The 17,290-nt window shown below is 48.5% G+C and overlaps 2 protein-coding genes across 15 annotated transcripts in view; both read right to left on the reverse strand.

Moving 5' to 3' along the window:
- The window catches only part of GARNL3 (GTPase activating Rap/RanGAP domain like 3), a 146,765-nt gene extending 141,782 nt beyond the window's left edge, over window positions 1-4,983 (reverse strand). The window contains exon 1 of one of the 4 annotated variants that reach the window (XM_038549297.1): window positions 4,869-4,983. Coding sequence is in view for 2 of the 4 variants with exons in the window: in XM_038549294.1 (XP_038405222.1) it covers window positions 3,982-4,073 (92 nt within the window). In the remaining 2 variants the exon portion in view is untranslated. Of the gene's footprint in view, window positions 1-3,981; window positions 4,126-4,605; window positions 4,797-4,868 lie in introns of those variants that run through there. The other 3 variants (XM_038549295.1, XM_038549296.1, XM_038549294.1) reach the window with 3 other exon arrangements.
- A 1,127-nt stretch (window positions 4,984-6,110) lies between these two features.
- The window catches only part of RALGPS1 (Ral GEF with PH domain and SH3 binding motif 1), a 295,437-nt gene continuing 284,257 nt past the window's right edge, over window positions 6,111-17,290 (reverse strand). For 5 of the 11 annotated variants that reach the window (XM_038549311.1, XM_038549317.1, XM_038549310.1 and 2 more), the window contains 2 exons: window positions 14,640-14,731; window positions 6,111-9,792 (listed from right to left, as the gene is read on the reverse strand). In XM_038549311.1, coding sequence (XP_038405239.1) covers window positions 9,571-9,792; window positions 14,640-14,731 — 314 coding nt within the window. In that variant the 3' untranslated portion in view covers window positions 6,111-9,570. Of the gene's footprint in view, window positions 9,793-9,979; window positions 10,730-11,665; window positions 14,487-14,639; window positions 14,732-17,290 lie in introns of those variants that run through there. The other 6 variants (XM_038549319.1, XM_038549318.1, XM_038549315.1 and 3 more) reach the window with 3 other exon arrangements.

Raw genomic sequence — 17,290 nt, forward strand, 5'->3', positions numbered from 1 at the left:
TATTTTATCAGCCAGTTCTCACCAGTGCCCTGTGTACCTACATTCTTCTCAATCCCTCTCATCCTAAATCTGCAGCTCAAAAATGCAAAAAAGCAGGGTAGGGCCTTGCTCTGAGGATGGGGAAGGAGGAAAACTTGAATGGGTAAGGCTAGAATTTTAATGAGGCAAGAGGAAGGTTGAGAACTTGCACATAAATGTGAATCATTTTTGTCCAGAAAATTTGCCATTTGGTAGTGCTTTGTGACAGATAATGTTTTTAGCACTTTGCATAAATTAGTTCATTTAAAGCTAACATTGGTCCTGTGAGATAGGTGTTACTGTCATTTCACAAGGGAGTTAATCAAGGGTCAGAGGATCAAGCAACTTGGACAAGGACAGCCATATGACAAGTGAAAAGACAGAAACTTGAACCCGGTGTGTCTCCCTCCAAAGCCCTTGTTCTTGAACACTATCGGATACACCTTCCTACAAAATGAGGACAAACACATCTAGGGCAAGTAGTTTGACAGCATCAGTGTCTTGCTCTGGCCCCCAGAATTCCCATCTCTCTCTCTCACTGCCACCTGCCCAGATGCCTAAAGCCTGGGCCACACCACACACTGCTCCTTCATACTCATCACAGGCTGTGTCTGCTGGCCAGTTAACTGAGCTGACACAGGGTATTTAGCAAAGACAGCTGCCATTCTGAAAGTCACGCCGTTTTTCCTGATGTCAACATGATTGAGTAAATATGGCTAAACCAGATTCTGAAAGGCCCTACACACGAGGCAGTGGTATTTAAACTTGACACAACAGGAAATAAGCAACTGAGGACTTGGAGTAAGGGAGGCAAATCTGGCAGCATGCCCACAAGTGAAGCTGAGGCTCTCATCCCTGGTTGTCTGTCAGAATCACCTGCAGAGCTTTCTGAGCATCCATACACCCGATTCCCACCCTGGACTTTCTGGAACAACAGACCAGCTGCAGAGACCCACACGTGTATGTGAACACACAGGTGATTTTTCTTCTCTTGCCCCTAATTGTCCCTTATGCCAACTCAACGCAAGACAGCTGTTAATAGTTTCTCTTAAAAGTGAGGTAATTTGAATTAATGGATTAAAGAGGATTTTTTTTAAAGCAACAAAAATAAAAGAAATTGTAGATGAACATTGATCTGTTTCAAGTTAGGAAATCATTTTCTAATGAAGCATAAGCAGGAGGAATAAATAGATTTGACTAAATTTTAAAAAATAACAATCTGGAGCACCTGGGTAGCTCAGTCGGTTAAGTGTCTGCCTTCCGCTGGGGTCGTGATCCCAGGGTCCTGGTCCTGGGATCAAGCCCCATGGGGAGTCTGCTTCTCCCTTTCCCTCTGCTCATGCTCTCTCTCGCTTGTTCACTCTCTCTCTCTCTCTCTCTCTTTCTCTCTCAAATAAATAAATAAATAAAATCTTTAAAAAACATAATGAAAACTTTATCAAAAAACACCATAAAGAAAGTTAAAAGGCAAATAATGAACTGTAAGAAATGCTACGTATTTGACCACAAAAATTTTCTTAATAGTGCTTCAATTAGGAAAAGATAAACATTCCAAAGGAAAAATGGACAAAGTGCATGCAAATATATATCATTTTCAAAAGAAATACAAATTATAAATAGAAAAAAGTTTCACCTTGCTACCAAAGAAATGAACCATTTTAGCAAATATTTATAAATGATAAAGCCTTGTATTGTGGGTGGGAGAAACAGGCACATTTATACACTCTTGGGAGAACTATTAACTGGTATGAGCTTCTGGTGGGCAATTTGGCATTATGCTTCAAAAGCCTTTAAAATATTTCTTTTTTTGGATCCAATCATTTCCATTACTTCTATGAACTTATCTTAAGGAAATGATTACCTCTTTATACACAGACTAATGCACAAAGATTTGATGTATCTTAGAGCGAAAACTTGTAATACCTGGCAAGTATGATAATAAAAAAATGGGTTAAATAAATTGTGCAACAAACATGTTGTTTTTATATTCAGAAAACTGGTATCATTTCTAAGGTTTATATGATATTATCACGGAGTTTTAAAGGAGAAGAAAACCTCTGGAGAAGTCATTTCATCTTTTACGTGTGAGGTCATGGAGGCAAAGGACAGGGTGACAAAAGTGAGAAGTTGGAAGAAGAGAAAAATGTTCTAAACCAGCTCTGTCCAATATCATAAACACTGGTCACAGGTGGCTATTTAATTTAAAGTCAAATAAAATTTAAAATTCCGTTCTTTAGTTGCACCAGCCGTATCTCAATAGTGCTCAGGAGCCACAGGTGGCGAGTGGCTGTGGGATCCAACTGCACAGATAACAGAATGTTTCCATCATTGTGGAAAGTTCTGTTCGACAGCACTGACCTAAATGTTCTACCTCAGGCCTGGATCCAGCTTTTGGCACATCTCTTCAGCCTCATCTCTTGGTACATTTTTTTTCCCTCCGCCGTTCTCCAGCAGCAAGTGTAAGCAGAGCAGAGCAGAGGGACATGAGAGCATATTTGCCTGGTTCTCCCAGTCCAGTGGGGGGGAGCGGGGGGGAGACGCATTATCCAGGTAATTATACACAGCTGGATGTGGAATTGCAGATATATACTTAGATTACTGATACAGCACGGAGCTCAGGCTGGGGTTCAGGGAAGACTTCCCAGAGGAAGAGGGGACAGGTGTCAGCCAAAAAGACTCTTCTAAATAGAGCAAAGAGCATGATAGGAGTAAAGGCACAGAGGAGAAAAGGCACAGCATAGGGGAAGAATTACCAGCTGGTCAGGCATTTATTCATTCAATAGAGAGTAAATGTCTGTGTAGGCCAGGCCTGGGGCGGGCTCTGGGGACAGAGTAGTGACCAGAACCCGGATGATCCCTGTCCCGATGATGCCTACACTCTCATCAGTACTGCTGGGGGCCAGGGCACTAAGGGGCACACGAGTAGTGCAAAGGCCTCCCACCTCATGTTAAGGAGTCTGGTTTGTCAGCCTAGCTGTTGATTCCTCTTTTCGGCCTCAGTGAGGGCCAGAGTCCCACCTCCTATCTTTCTCCTTGTCCCCCACCCCGTCCCCACCACTGCTGTGGGACATGGGCAGCTCCTGAGGGGGGGGGGGCGTGCTACACCCCGCCCCGACGGCCAGTCATGATGTGGTAAAGACAAAGTCCAGCGGGGAAGCTACCGGGGTCATCTGGAAGCGGGGGGCAGGGGGGCGCTGGAAGGGGGCGGGACGGACTCTAGCGACGCGGAGCGGGAGGAGAGAGAACGGGTCCGGCAGAGCAGAGCGGGTGGAAGGCGTGTCTGCGGAGCAAGGTTCCAGGGAGAAGGGACCCACAGGACAGTTTCAGAAGAGTTCCCTCGGCCAAACGAGGGGGACCGGGATGGGCAAGGGCTCTCCCGGCAGGGGACAGCCGTCCGCGGGCCGGAGGGGCCCCAGGGCCCAGCGCATTGGGGGGGCCACGCCGCGCCCGGATGGGCGGGGCTGTGAGGCAGCAGGTGTGCGTTACCTGCCGGGCCCGGCTGGGGAGGCTGCAGCTGGCCTGGGTCCTGGGACAGGCAGAGGCTCCCGCAGGACGGAGGCCTCCCCGGGACTTCAGGGGGCTATTTCCCGACCTTGCCCTTGAGCAATTACAGGAGGCGCCCGGCACATTCCCCACAGCCCCGGGTCAGCCTGGAGCCCTGCTCGGGGCCTGCCTCAGCCCCGGCGCTTTGGGGGCGTCTCGTCGGGTTTGGGTTCCCAACATTCACTGGTTCTTGTCTGGGGCGACACCCTCCCGCACCTGCCGCTTGGACGAGCCAGCCCCCGCGACCCGCGACCCTGGCCGCTCGGCCCTGGCTCCTAGTCCGATCTCCTCAGAGCCCCGCAGCGACCCTTCCCCGCGCCGCGGCCTCACAGCCCTCGGTCCCCTCAGGCCGCCCCCCCCACCACGTGGCCGGCGGCCCTCTTCCGCCCCTCTCGGCCGCACCCCTCCCCGCCGCGGTACCTGGGGCTCTCGAAGCTGCACCCCCTGCGCCGCAGCGCCGCCCTCTTCTGCCGCAGAAGCGCAGCGGCCGCCCCGCCGGGCTCCGGCTCCATCGCCCCGGGCGGGGGCAGCGGGCTCGGACGCACTCGGGTGGGCTCGGGCCTCGGCGGGGCTCGGCCGGCCGCTCGGCTCGCACGCCGCAGCCCATGCCCCGCCCCGCGCGCCGCCGCCGGTCCGAGGCCCCGCCCCGCCCCCACCCCGAACTCCGGCCCAGCCCACTCCCTGCCCCGCAGCCGGGGCCAGACCCCGCCTCGACCCCGCCCCGAGTCTCAGCCCCGCCCCGCCCGTGCTCCGGAGTCAGGCCCCGCCCCGCCCCGAACTTCAGCCTCGTCCTCCCCGAGCTCCTCAGGCCGGTCAAGGTCCCGCTCAAGCCCCGAGCTCCAGCCACGCCCTTCCCACGCCGGCCCCGCCGGGTGCAGGGGGCGCCGTCCTCACCTCCGTCGGGCCCACTCGCAAACGCCGCCCTGTCCCCAGCCGTCGGGCCCGCGGCCCCGCCCCCCGCTCCTAGCCCCTCGGCACAGCCCCGGGCCCCGCCCACTCCTCTACGGCTCTGCCGCTGAGCGCCCGCGGGGCCGCCGCCCTCACCCGACGGGTCGGCTCCCTAGAGCGTCGTCCCTCCGCGCCTCAGTACCTTCTGGCCATTTCTAACGTAGCAGCGTCCCTCTGGGAGCCGCCTCTCCCTATGTCCCGCCCACAGGCTCGGGCCCGCTTTTCTCTCTACAGCCCCCAGGGTTGGGGCCCGGGGCCCGCTCCCCGCAGCCGCCTCCAACCCGGCTTGGACAGGGCCCCGCCCACAGCCCGCCTTCCCCAAGCCCCGCCCACAGCAAGCCCCGCCCACCCCGCCTCACCTGTGCGGCCGCCGGGGCCCGGCCGGTCGTGCGCTGGGGTTGGACACCTGCCCCGAAGGCTAAATAGGTGTTCTCCGTAGTCTGCGTTAGCTCGCGGATCTCTCCACCCACTAAAGTGGAGCTTCTGCTGTCGCCTGGTGGCCGTTTGTGGCGCCTGACGCAGTGAGTTTTGCAGGCGACCAGTCTTGACTGGATGTGACGAACTCTCCCCAGCTGTGTGAGTGACAACCACCACAGCCCCCACCGTCTTCACCTCCTCCCCAGGTCAGATGCAGCCGTCTCAGAGCCCTTGAGCACTGCGCTGGGGCTGAGGGGAGCGACACTACCTGGGCAAATTTGGGGGTCACTGTGCCATCTAGATCGTGTGGAGGCGGTGAGCTAGGGCTCCTCAGCAAGCAGGGCTTGTAGTGGCTGGGGAAGTGTGGCTATGCTGGGGCGGCAGAGCAAAGCCTGAGGGGCACGTGTGGGAGCCTGCGGCTGGGGAACTAGCCACTGCAGTTTTGGAAGGCACTAGCTGGGAAACTGAGGCAGGCAGGGGCTCCCGTGATCAACTTGGATCATGTCTTTGGCACACATTCCCTCATGACTTTCCCACTGCTTTCACTGCAGTGCCGAGACTTCTTTGCTGCCGCACATTCCAGCCAAGAAGCCAATCTGGATAGAGAAGGTGAGAGAGAAAGAGGTAGGGAGCTTTCTACTTCTCCTTCCAGCCCCTTGAGACTCCACCTCGGTCCTCCCATGCATTTCCGCGAGACAGTCTTGTAAGACAGTTCCCCCTTTTCTCAAGCTAGAGTGGGTTCCTGGTTTTTGCCTAACATCTTGAACTCCCCCAACATCTTTTCAGACCTGGATCCCATGACTCCCCCAATTCTTTATTCAGTGAGACTGGGTTGGCTGCTGTTCCCAACTTCATCCTGCTCCTTCTCCTTTCTGTCTTCCTGCTTCCCCCGTCCTCCATGTGTTCAGCAATCTCTGAAACGAGTCTCCAAATGCCCCTGTCCCCCGTCCCCAGATCCTCCATCTCCCTCTCCGAGTGCCCAAAGCACTGACTCTGTCTCTTCCTGAAGGGATTGCTCCCATATGTCATTTCTGTTCTAGTAACCTCTAAGCAGGGTCCTAGTGCCCCAGACCTCCTTGATGTCTGTATTTGGCACAGCAATGGTTTGCTAGTGAATGCAAGTGATTAATAAATTGAGCAATATTCATTGGAAAACACATTTAATTTCAAAGTAAACAAAGATGTTTGTACATTAAAGTATTTAATTAGTGAAACAATTATCAGTGTAACAAGCTGAAAAATACAGCAACTTGATACAAGACTGAGGTAACAAAATACTTCACCAAAAATCTAAAGAATCCCACAGAGGGCTGATGTTCAGTGGTTATTGCGGGTGAGACAATTCACAAGAATTAGAGAAAGTCCTTACACAACTGCATGCAGGGGGTCTGCTGGAAAAAAAAAAAAAAAAAAAAAAAAAAAGACAGCCCAGGAGTAGTGCAACAGATTTAACAAGAAACGAATTAAAATGTAGAAACGGATTTTCAATTTACTTTGAAGAATACATAAGAAATTGAAAACTACTCTCTATGCAACATTTTGAATGCTAAGTGAAAAACCATGCATTTTGGCACAAAATTTATTAAAGATTATGCCATACTAATAAATTAATTACTAATATCTCATTACTGAATGGTCACAGTCATTCAGAAATGGGTAAAGAGATTAATGATTATAAAATGGACAGATGATCCTTCGAGTTGCTGCTGCAAACAGGGATTTCCAGGCTGCCCCCAGCGTACACACACTTGTGCAGTACAGGACTCCGAGGTAGTCCACGGTACAAGTCCTCAACACCCAAGAAAATGCAGCTCTTGCCCATGCTGTACTTGCATTTAACATTGAAATTAAAACTAAAAAGCCTCTGAAGTAAATACTGTGAACATTCTGACCCTACTCTTTCATGCCACCTCAGAATCCTTCTCAGTATGCCCAACCATAGCTCTGTGCCAGGGTGTTCTGCGACAACCAGCCTCTAGGACAGCGACTCTATCTAATTCTCCTTGCAACTGAACTCACAGATCAAGAGGCTATTCAGTCTGTTGAGCATTTTTGAGACCTTTCTGGAGGAATGTGCACAGGGTTTTTTACCCAGTGTTAGCAGAGAGGCAGGGTCTTGTCAGAGAAGATGCCATGGTGAGGATTATTTGTTTGTTGAATGTGGTCAGCTCCACCAGGGCAAGGATCAGGTCTGCTCGTTCTCAGCCATTTACAGTATATCCTGGGTAGAGCTTGGCACACAGGAAGCACTCACTAGAGTCATGGATGGATGATCCATCCATGGATGGATGAATGGGTGGGTGGGTGGTTTTGCACAGAGAATGCTATTTCTAAGGGACTCATGTAGATTTTTTTCTTTCTTTTTAAAACATGAAATCACATGTCAGTATGATGTGAGGCTGGTGAAAGTCATTTATTAAAGTCACACAAGATAAGTTAGGTTGTGTTTTTAGCAATGTTCACCTTGTTTACAAGCATGAGTAATGTGGGTGCAGAGTTGTAGCCCCCACCTGTGGAATGGAATCAGACCCCACTTGTGAAAGGCTTCCCATTTTCGGTCATCTTCCACTTGTAAGATGGCATCCTAAAGATACTCGTCTTGGGCTTGGAAGGTGGGAGAGGAAGATAATGAAAGAAATACTGGCCATTTTGGTAAGGAAAAAGATACTTTATAAATCCAGTAGGCAAGAGAGAGGGGGTTCTTTCCTAAACAGAATGCCTTCAAGTATCTTCCTCTTTAGGTTCCATGGCGAGACAGGGTGATGAATGGGCTTCTTCAGGGAAGGAAGGGGAGGCCGCACTCTCTCATTGGGCACACTTAGAACATTATTTCTACTGCTCCTGTCTGAATCAATCCTACATGAAGCATTTCAGTTGTCAGAATGTACTTGGCTGACCTTGAGTTATAAAACATGTTTCAACTGAGAGGGGTGAAAATTATTCTCAGGGAGAGGTGCGTGAGTTGTTCTTGGAGCATCATAATGATACCAATTACCTATTCTACAATTTGTAGACAGCATCCTATAATTTTCATTTTGGGGCACCATGATCTGTTTGCTCAAAAAAACCCCAAAAACCTAGCATATGCATGCAAGACAAACCACCTTCGATGGTTTCACAAACATTTGTGCATTATGGAAAAAGAGCAAAACCCAGAAATGCTTCCCTCCAGAGTGAGAATCCACCCATGGATTTCTCCCTTTTTGGGGTTTGTGCCTGGCCTCCTCTGTGCCAGCCTGAGAGCCTTCTCATCTGCTGCTTGAGGGACAAACCAATGCAGGCAAGACAATCAGCCCTTATGTGCTTGGCCCCGTGTTCCAGCTGGGAGAGCCCAGCATCTTTTGGCCCGCCTCTAGGGCTCTTCCTCTCCATTCAAGGTTCTTACCAGCTCTAAAGGCCTTTGCCAACAAGGTCTAAGCAGATTCTTCAGGAGTCCAAGCTAAGAATGTTTCTAGGAGGGGATGTAGGATCAGTCTCAATTAGCGAGCAGACTAAACATTTTGAAAAGACTTGTAATTGTGCTATTTCAAATTCAGCTCAGAAGAAAATATTTGTGAAAGATAAGAAAAATGTGTAAAGGGCAGAAAATGCTCTAATTAAAGGAAGCCTGAAATTCTGAGGGTTTTTGGATTGACATCTATAGTATTTCATTTGAGAAGAGCCAGGACAGTTGAGAAGCAGAGAAACCCAAGGAAAATAAGTAGCTGATTTTCCAGTTTTGCACCTTTCTCTGAACTTAAGACTTAAAAAAATATTAACAGGTAGAATCAGGTTCAATGTAGGTTAAAGCGTTAACACTGCCTGGTTCTGGTGAGAGGTGTTGGAGTGTTTGGTGTTTTCATTTGGCTTCTGGATGCCCATTTGAATAGTCACCAATGTGAACTGGGTGCATGCAACCAGGCCCCAGCTGTGTGCAGGTGTATAGAGCACTCATGGCCAAGGTTGGATGGCACCAACTTTACCACCTGGAGCTCCTCCTGGCACAAAAGCATTCTAGACTTTGCTCCAAAGGAGGGTTAGTTGCTGAGCTCACTAAGTCTTGACCATAAAATAAGTCTTGAGCTCACTAAGTTCCTGATGGGAACTGCTTTCCTCACCAGTTTGTTAGAATTTTCAGGAGTTGTCATCGTTTGATCAAAATACAGTGGTGAATCTTTGGTCATTTTAAAATTTACCTATCACAGTTTACTGTTTAAGATGTTGTTTTGAAGCATCTTGCCCAGAAACTCTTAAGGGTGATTTGATGTCTTGGAAACCATGATAGCAACAGGGACCCAGGAGTTCAGAAAACCATTTCAGGGTTTCCTTCTCAGAATTTAGACACCCAGATTAGAGAGAGAGGGAGGGAAGGAAGCTATGGTGATAAAGCTACCATAAATAAAGCTAACTTTTATTCATTGTTTTGAATAAAGATGTATTTGTGCAAAATAAAAGTCACTCAAAAATAAGACAGTGACAGGTAAAGGACATTGTTCACGTGAAGAACTCTTAACTGAATGCAGAGCTGGGACTGTTCACTCTCCAGGGCTTTGCTTTCTTGTCACCACGGTCATCAACAATTGTGCCCTTGGATATGGATATGGAGAACTTGCTGGTGACCGCGGTTGGGGGCAAGATTGAGGGAGCTTAAGGCTTCAGCATCACTCAGCTCCCCAGTGTACCCAGGAATCCCAGTGGGCCCCACCCTGGCAGTAGATGATGGGAGCAAAGCCTTGGCCTGCAGGAGAGGCTGGTGCACAGTGGCTTCTGTGCAGCTGTTCTCCGTGAGCATGGCAGCCTCCGAGTGCTTCCGAGGAAGCTGGGAGAAAGTCTCACAACTTCCCGTTCTGGCATGGTCCGGGGGGAGAATACAAGGGCTTTCAGACCCTGCAGGAGAGACAGGGGTGGGAGGAAGCAAGGAGGCCAGCCCAGTCCACAGTCCTGAAGCCGGGTCCTGTCTCAGAAAAGCCAACAGCAACAAGGCCTGGAAGGGACCCGGGGGGGCGGGGGGGGGGGGGCAGAGAGCAGGCCTTCCAGATGAATAGCACCCATAGGAACAGAAAACAAGACACAATTTAAGGCATTGTTTGTTTACAGTAAAAGAATGCAAGGAACCCTTAACATAGGAGGAATCTGGGCTCTCACTCTGACCTTCCTTGGTGAACAAGGCTATCACATAAGGTTAAAGCACGGCCTCAAAGCGAATGAAAGATGTGACGTCACAAGTCTTGTGCCAAAATGCATGTTTCTAGAACAGTTCACACTCGCTCGCACTCACACATACATGGCACACACACGCAGAGGATGCTTTGGGGGTTGTACAAAATCTGAGGCAGCCCTGTGGGCGAGCGACCCCATGCACTTGGGGTATAAAAAGCCAACTCCATAGCCTGTTCCTTCTCTCTGGCCCCTCATGCAGGTTAACACTGTCCACTCTTGTGCAGGAGAAAGCATGGGGGACCCAACGTGGGCCAGGTGCTCTCTAGTCGAAGCAGCAGCTGGTGGACGGACGAGGGCCCAGAGAGGGAAGGTGGGGTGCACAGTCTGGGGCCTGACCATGGCCCTGTGTGGTGGTGCTGAAGAATGAGTGTCATGAGAGTCGCTGGGGATTGGCAGGTGGACCCTGCACTGGTGAGCCCTCTGGACCGTGAGGTCGCAGGCCGAGTCCCCTTGAGTCTGGCTGTGCGTCACCCAGCACCCTGGCCAAAAGCCTGTGCCCAGGACATGCGCTTCGCCACCAGTCCCAGGCTGGGCTCCCAGAAGCCTCTGAAGTCACGCCAAGTCCTGCAGAGACTTACTCAAATGACATAAGGTTTGCAGGTACCTGGAAGAGAAAGCTCAGCCTCTTGTCAAAGTTCCAATCTTTTGGAATGGGACAGGGGGTGCCCCTAAGGGAAGGGATCAGGTCTTTCCCAGCGAGTCTGCGAATGAGCTGGTTGGGTGAGAAAGAGGGCCTCGCGAGAATAATGGCCACCGTTGTCAAGTGGCTGCTGTGTGCCAGGCACTTGACATCATCATGTCCTTCAGTTTTCCCGACACCCCAAGAGGCAGGTTCTGGAAATGTCCCCATTACAAAGATGAGGACCCTGAGGCTTAGAGAAGGGAAGCCCACTTCGAGTAAAATGTGAGGCTAAGGTCCCAGAGCCCACGCTCTCATTCACTTAAGCCTGGCAGCAAAATAAAACTGCACTTGGAGCGGACAGGGGGTAAATTCTGTAGGAATGGGCACAAGCCTCTGGAAGGAAAACCAGTGGGCAGGGGTGGGTGGGGAGGGGGTGGCAGGAACTGATAAGCAGGAGCACTAGGAGGAGTGATCAGGATGCCAGGACCCCCAAGACCTTCCCATAGCTGTGTCCCCAGGACAAAATCCCAGCTCCCCTTGCTGGGGAGACTGCCAGCCCTAGGTCAGGGTGCTTCCCTCACCTTTCAGAGCTGCCCCCAGCCCCAGGCTCCCCAACCCGGCACTGCTGCAGGGTTCCAGGGGATCTGATGAGAAGCAATTTCATCAAAAATAAATCCATCTTGGTGTCAATTTGGTCAAGGTGATAAATTGGAAAAAATGTATCTCTTTCCACCAGGAGATAGTTATAAGAATGGTCACAGCAGTACTGTTCAAAATAGCAAAAAGCAGGAAATCATTCCTGGGATCACTGCCAGAAGAATTAATTAAAAAAAATATGTATCAGTACAAACAAATGAATGACAGCTATACACATTGACACAGATGAATCTCAGGAACACACTGTAGGAGAAAAGCAAGTCACAGAAGAAAATATCCAGTTATGGTTCTATTTTTAAAAAATGTTTTTTTAAAAAAAGGTACCCCAGACAATACATTAAGGAATCAAATACACATGATAACATTTTAAAGGAACAGTAAATAAATCAGGAAAGTGGTTATGAGGTTCAGGCAGATGGGAGGCACACAGAATTAGGAAGAGGCCCCTGGGGGAGAGAGGTGTTCTGAGGCCCGGGAAGGTCCTGCCTTTAGGCTCGGTGGGCAGGGAGCTGAGAGTGGTGGTCTTCTAGCTGTGGTTTACGCCTTACTGACCTTATCGATACGGTTCAAGTGTATTTGGTGTTAGTACAATTTTGAGAAATGCAAGTCCACAAAAAAGAAAACTAATCTTAGTCACTGAGCTTGTCCATGGGGGTAGATGCATTTCTGTGACTTCTTTCATTATTTGAAATCTTCATGCCATCACAGGGATGTGCTGTGCTTTATTTAAATAAAATGTTGTGTGGGCTATTTTGCTGTTGCCAACTTTTTATGATCAAGTACAGTGTAGAGCAGGAATATATGGTTGAAGGTAAATTCGAAATAAAAAGGGAAAAAAGGTAAAAGAAATAAAAGATCCCCCTCCCCTAGGCCTAAAAATTGAACAAAATTCTTAAAAGTTGCAAACCTTTGCCATGGCATACTACATTTGCCATATATGAAATTCCATCTATTTGTCTTTCTGACCAAACACTTGCGCTGCCACATGGGTTTGACCCAGTTTCCTGTTACCTGCTGTGGCATTGCTGCCACCCTCTGAAGACCTCCACCCCACAATACCCCACAGTGAGAAACAAAGGGCTTTTGTGAAGGACAACCATCGCTGCTCCCAGCTGGGGCTGCTAAAGTGCTGAGGCTGTTGTCTCTGGGCAGACCCCAAGGGGCAGACCCTCAGGCTGTGTTTCCCGCACCTCCCCCACCATCCTGGGGGCCCACCTCAGAGCTGTCAGTCCCTGAGCACTGCCAGCCTCCACTCACAGGTCAGGGGGCCCACCTGTGTGTGGCAGGTGAGCTCCGGTGCTCTTAAGAATGGCACTCGGAGCCCCAGACACACTCAGGGTGACTAGTTCGGGAAAGGTCAGGGTGCTCTTCCTCTCTTAATGTGACCTGAGGCCTTGTTTACTTTGCATCACCTTGAGGTGACTGTCTACCAAAACCCTCGGCCTTCCTGTTGTGGAGATGAGCAATTACATTTGTTTAGTGTAAAAAAAAAAAAAAAAAAAAATATATATATATATGTATGTGTGTGTGTGTATGTATGTGTATATATATATATATATATATATATATATATATATATATATATGTAAGTGCTCTAGACCCCATGGAATTATACTTCCTTGCACATCACTTTAGGAATTTCACATACAGAGACAAACATACACCTTATAAATATGCTCATGTATTTTAATACAAATGAGATCACTCTTACATATGCTCTACACTTTGCTTTTTAAAAAAAAAAAAATTTAAAGTAATCTCTGTGACCAACATGGGGCTCGAACTCATGACCCATGAGATTGAGTCGCATGCTCTACTGACTGAGCCAGCCAGGTGCCTCTGCAGGGAACATACCTTTGTGTGCACGTGTGAGTCTATCACCAGGACAAATTCCTAGCAGGCAGATAGGTGAGGAAGGGGATTCAAGTGCAGTTTATTTTGAGCTTTTTTGTAGTATCTCACATTTTCCCTCTTTCCTACTGTTTTAGTTCGTCGAGAACTTTCTACTAATTCTGCTTTCTAGCTTCCCATCATCTATAATCTGACCAGCTTGTCACCTATGTTCTCATTGGACGTGACAGATGAAAATCCTGAAGAGGACCAAACTGAGACTTCCCTCTGATTTCCGAGAACCATTCTAAGGGACCCAGAAGTCTGTGTGCTGTCCCCAGCATCCTCCCAAGACCCAAAGGCCTAGTGTAAACCAGCCTTTGCTGAGGCCCCCTCACACCTCCAGGCTGGTGCCTCTAAGCTGCTACCCACCCAAAGCTGATGCTTGCTCTATCCCCAGCCTGAGAGGGACCCATTGGGCAGTGCCCTCTTCTAGCTGGTCACTGGGGGACATGGACAGCAAAACTTAGGGATAGAAGCACCAATCTGGCAGCAGCAGCCAAATGCCTCACACCTGACTCCCAGCGGCAGGAACATCCAGCCTGCCCCATTGGGTGCTGAGGGCTGGAGCAGCCATGCCTTTCAGAAGCCTGATGGCCAGGCTGTGCTTCCAAGCCCTTAGCTCAGCTGCAGGAGGCTGAGCAAGCTGAAGTGGGAAGTGCGAGAAAGTGTGGAGCTTGGGGCAACAAGTATAGACTCTGGTGCAGGACAGACGGGGGTGAGATCTCATGAACTTTGGGAACTTGAATGAGTGTCTGCCATTCTCTGAGCCTCAGTGTCCTCAGCATAAAAAGGAGACAGTAAGAGAAACATACCTCCCAGGGGTGTTGCGGGCATTTGGCCAATTCTCACACGTAAAGCATTTCCTGTAATGCCTGGTCCTCGGCCCGGCGCAGATACACGGAGCAGCAGCCTTATTTGGCTCTCAATATTAGCTAATATTTTTATTCCTAAAGGTTTTGGGGCAGGGAGGCCCTTTTGTCAGTCTGGAGTATTTCCATGAATCAACTTTGGAGGGGAGATGGTCTAAATAGATGCTCTCTTCTGATCACTGGGGCGATACCACATTTGCCACCTAACTGTGCCCAGTGGATGTTTCTGCCGTGTTTCCTTTAGTGGGAAATACACAAGGATCAGATCCACAGTTCTTGTCTGGAGCCAGGCTTAGTTCTAAGCTTGAGCAGAGGATGCCCTGTCTCATGGAGAAAGGTTGATCAAAAAAGGGTGCCTGGGAGCATAGCTGATAGGCTCTGAGGGAAGGAATGAGTCCTGTTTTCTATGAACCCTTAGTCCCAAGGGTGGGAGAGGATATTTCAAGAGACAAGCAGGGTTTCGGTGACTTTACCTGAGGCCTGTTGCTTTTACATGCATCATCCAAATGCTTGTGCCACAGTATTGCATGAAACCGGGAACCAGTCTGGAACTTGTAAACATTGCCTGACGGGCAGAGAAACCATTGGTTAGGAAGAGAGAGGGCCCCATGGGAAGGCCTGCCTGTGACTAGGGCACGAAGATAAATGTGAACTTAGGTTAACTAAACCAAGGAAGGTCAGGAACAGCCCAAGGTAAGCTTGGGCTTGCAGAGGCGGAACTTCTGGTGCCTCTGGGCTACATCTGTGGATCAGGCCACTTAACCATTTTGGGGGCCACCATTTGATTCTGGTGAAGCCTGTGGGCTCTTCTCAGAATAATGTTTTCAAATGCATAAAATAGAATACAAAGCAGATCAATACCACGGAAATATAGCTATCAAACTACTAAAAAACACTTGAGTGATACAGTTCTACACGTGCTTCTCTAGTAATGCACCAGTAACAAAATCTAGGGGCATGTTTGACACTGCACTGTAATTCCAGAGAGAGGAGCAGAGATGCCCCTGAGAAATCTGCAACTATATGTGATAGAAAAGGATCTGTGGTTTCCTTTGGAGATCAAATCACAGGTGTTATGAACACTGTAGTAGTTTAATACTTAGAGAGGCATGAGAGGCCACAGAAAACAAAGGTATGATTTTTTTTCCCCACTTGGGTTCACAGACCCTTTGAACTCTATCCACAGATCCTGGCCAACCTCTGTATCATATTTCCCTCTGCTTGGTGACAGTGGTTTCCTGTGGGCTAAGGCCCAAAAGTGGCCTGTGGTCCTCGTGGCCATATGGTCCCCAAGTCAAGCTTGCGTAGACACAGCCTTTACTTCCTCAGGAAAAGACTTCTAATCCAGGCCTTCTAATCCCGGAACCTTCAGGAAGGAATTCCAGAGGTGACCAGACCAGGATGTGTGACAACTGTGTGTAGCTATGCATGGATTCAATCACTTAGACATAGAGCAGAGAACTTGGCTCCTCTCTTCTCCAGTCCCTGGGCTCTTTGAGGTTCCTGTTTCTTTACTTCTCAGCTAGCAACATTACAACCCTGTAGTCTCTTTACTGCAGCAGCATCTGCATTACCTGGGAGCCTGTTAGAAATGCAGAAGCTTGGTCTCCACCCCAGATCCACTGAATCCAAATATGAATGTTCACTAGTTCCTCAGGTGATTTGTATATACCTGAACCTTGACTAGAACATTCCTGAGAAGATGTGAAGATGCTTGGAGACTTTACAGTCCCAGTGACTTTGCCCAGCTAGAACCCAAGATCCAGGTATTTCAGGGTTTTGTCATGTGACATGGTCTACCAGAAAGACCAGCATGGCCTATTCTTTATTATATTATTATTATTATTACTACTATTATTATTATTATTTTAGTGTAGTTGGCCAAATGTTACATTAGTGTCAGGTATACAACACAGTGATGCAACAAGTTTATACATCATTCTGTGCTCACTACAAACGTAGTTACTATGATCACCATACAACTCTACTAAAATATCATTGACTATATTTTTTTTTCCATTGACTATATTCTTATAACTTATTCATTCTGTAACTAGAAGCCTGTATCTCCCACTCTCCTTCACCCATTTTGTCCATCCCCCCACCCCTGCCCTCTAGAAACCACATTTGTCCTCTATATTTATAGGTCTGATTCTGCTTTTTGTTTGCTTGTTCATTTGGTTTTTGTTGTTTTGCGATTCCACATATGAGTGAAATTAGATCATATTTGTCCTTCTCAGTCTGACTCATTTCACGTGGAATACCCTCGAGGTCCATCAACTTTGTCATAGAGGGCATAATCTCATTCTTTTTTATGTCTGTGTTATATTTTTATGGCTAGAGTGTGTATGTGTGTGTGTGTGTGTGTGTGTGTGTGTATCATGTCTTTCTTATCTACTCATTTATCAAAGGACACTTAGGCTGTTTCCATATCTTGGCTATTAAAAATAATACAATAAACAAAGGGGTGAATATCTTTTTTGGATTAGTGTTTTCATTTTCTTTGGGTAAGTATCCAGTAATGGAAGTACTGGATCATATGGTATTCCTATTTTTAATTTTTTTGAGGAAACTCCATACTCTTTCTTTTCCACAGTGGCTACACCAATTTAAATTCCCAACAACAGTACACAAGGGTTTCCTTTTCTCCATATCCTCACCAACACTTGTTATTTCTTATCTTTTTTATTTTAGCCATTCTGACTGGTGTGAGGTGCTATCTCATTGTGATTTCTGATTTCCATTTCCTTGATAGGATGGCCTATTCTGAATGTCAGTGTAGACAGGGCTCCTAGACAAGAAGGTGCCCATAACTTTCCTTCCACCCAATGTAGTCATGGGGGAAGGATGGTACCAGGAGGAAATGGGAGATGACCAGACAAGTTAAAGTTGGGGCTTTTGTAAAATGGTTCTTCTCTGATTTGGTCTTAGACCAGGATACTGTGAGAGTCTCATGGCACAGGTAAGGTCAGGGACATCCCTGAAATCTTCCAAAACCCAAGACTCTCCCAGCTACATGGCCCCTGCCCTATGCAGCATTATATTATTTATTCCAAGACCTTGAGGCTAAAGCTTCCAAGGTAATGGGTTCCAGTAGCCACAGGTGAGGCCACAAAAGGCAGCT

This window comes from Canis lupus, chromosome 9, assembly GCF_011100685.1.
Source record: "Canis lupus familiaris isolate Mischka breed German Shepherd chromosome 9, alternate assembly UU_Cfam_GSD_1.0, whole genome shotgun sequence".
In the NCBI taxonomy this organism is placed as follows: Eukaryota; Metazoa; Chordata; class Mammalia; order Carnivora; family Canidae; genus Canis; species Canis lupus.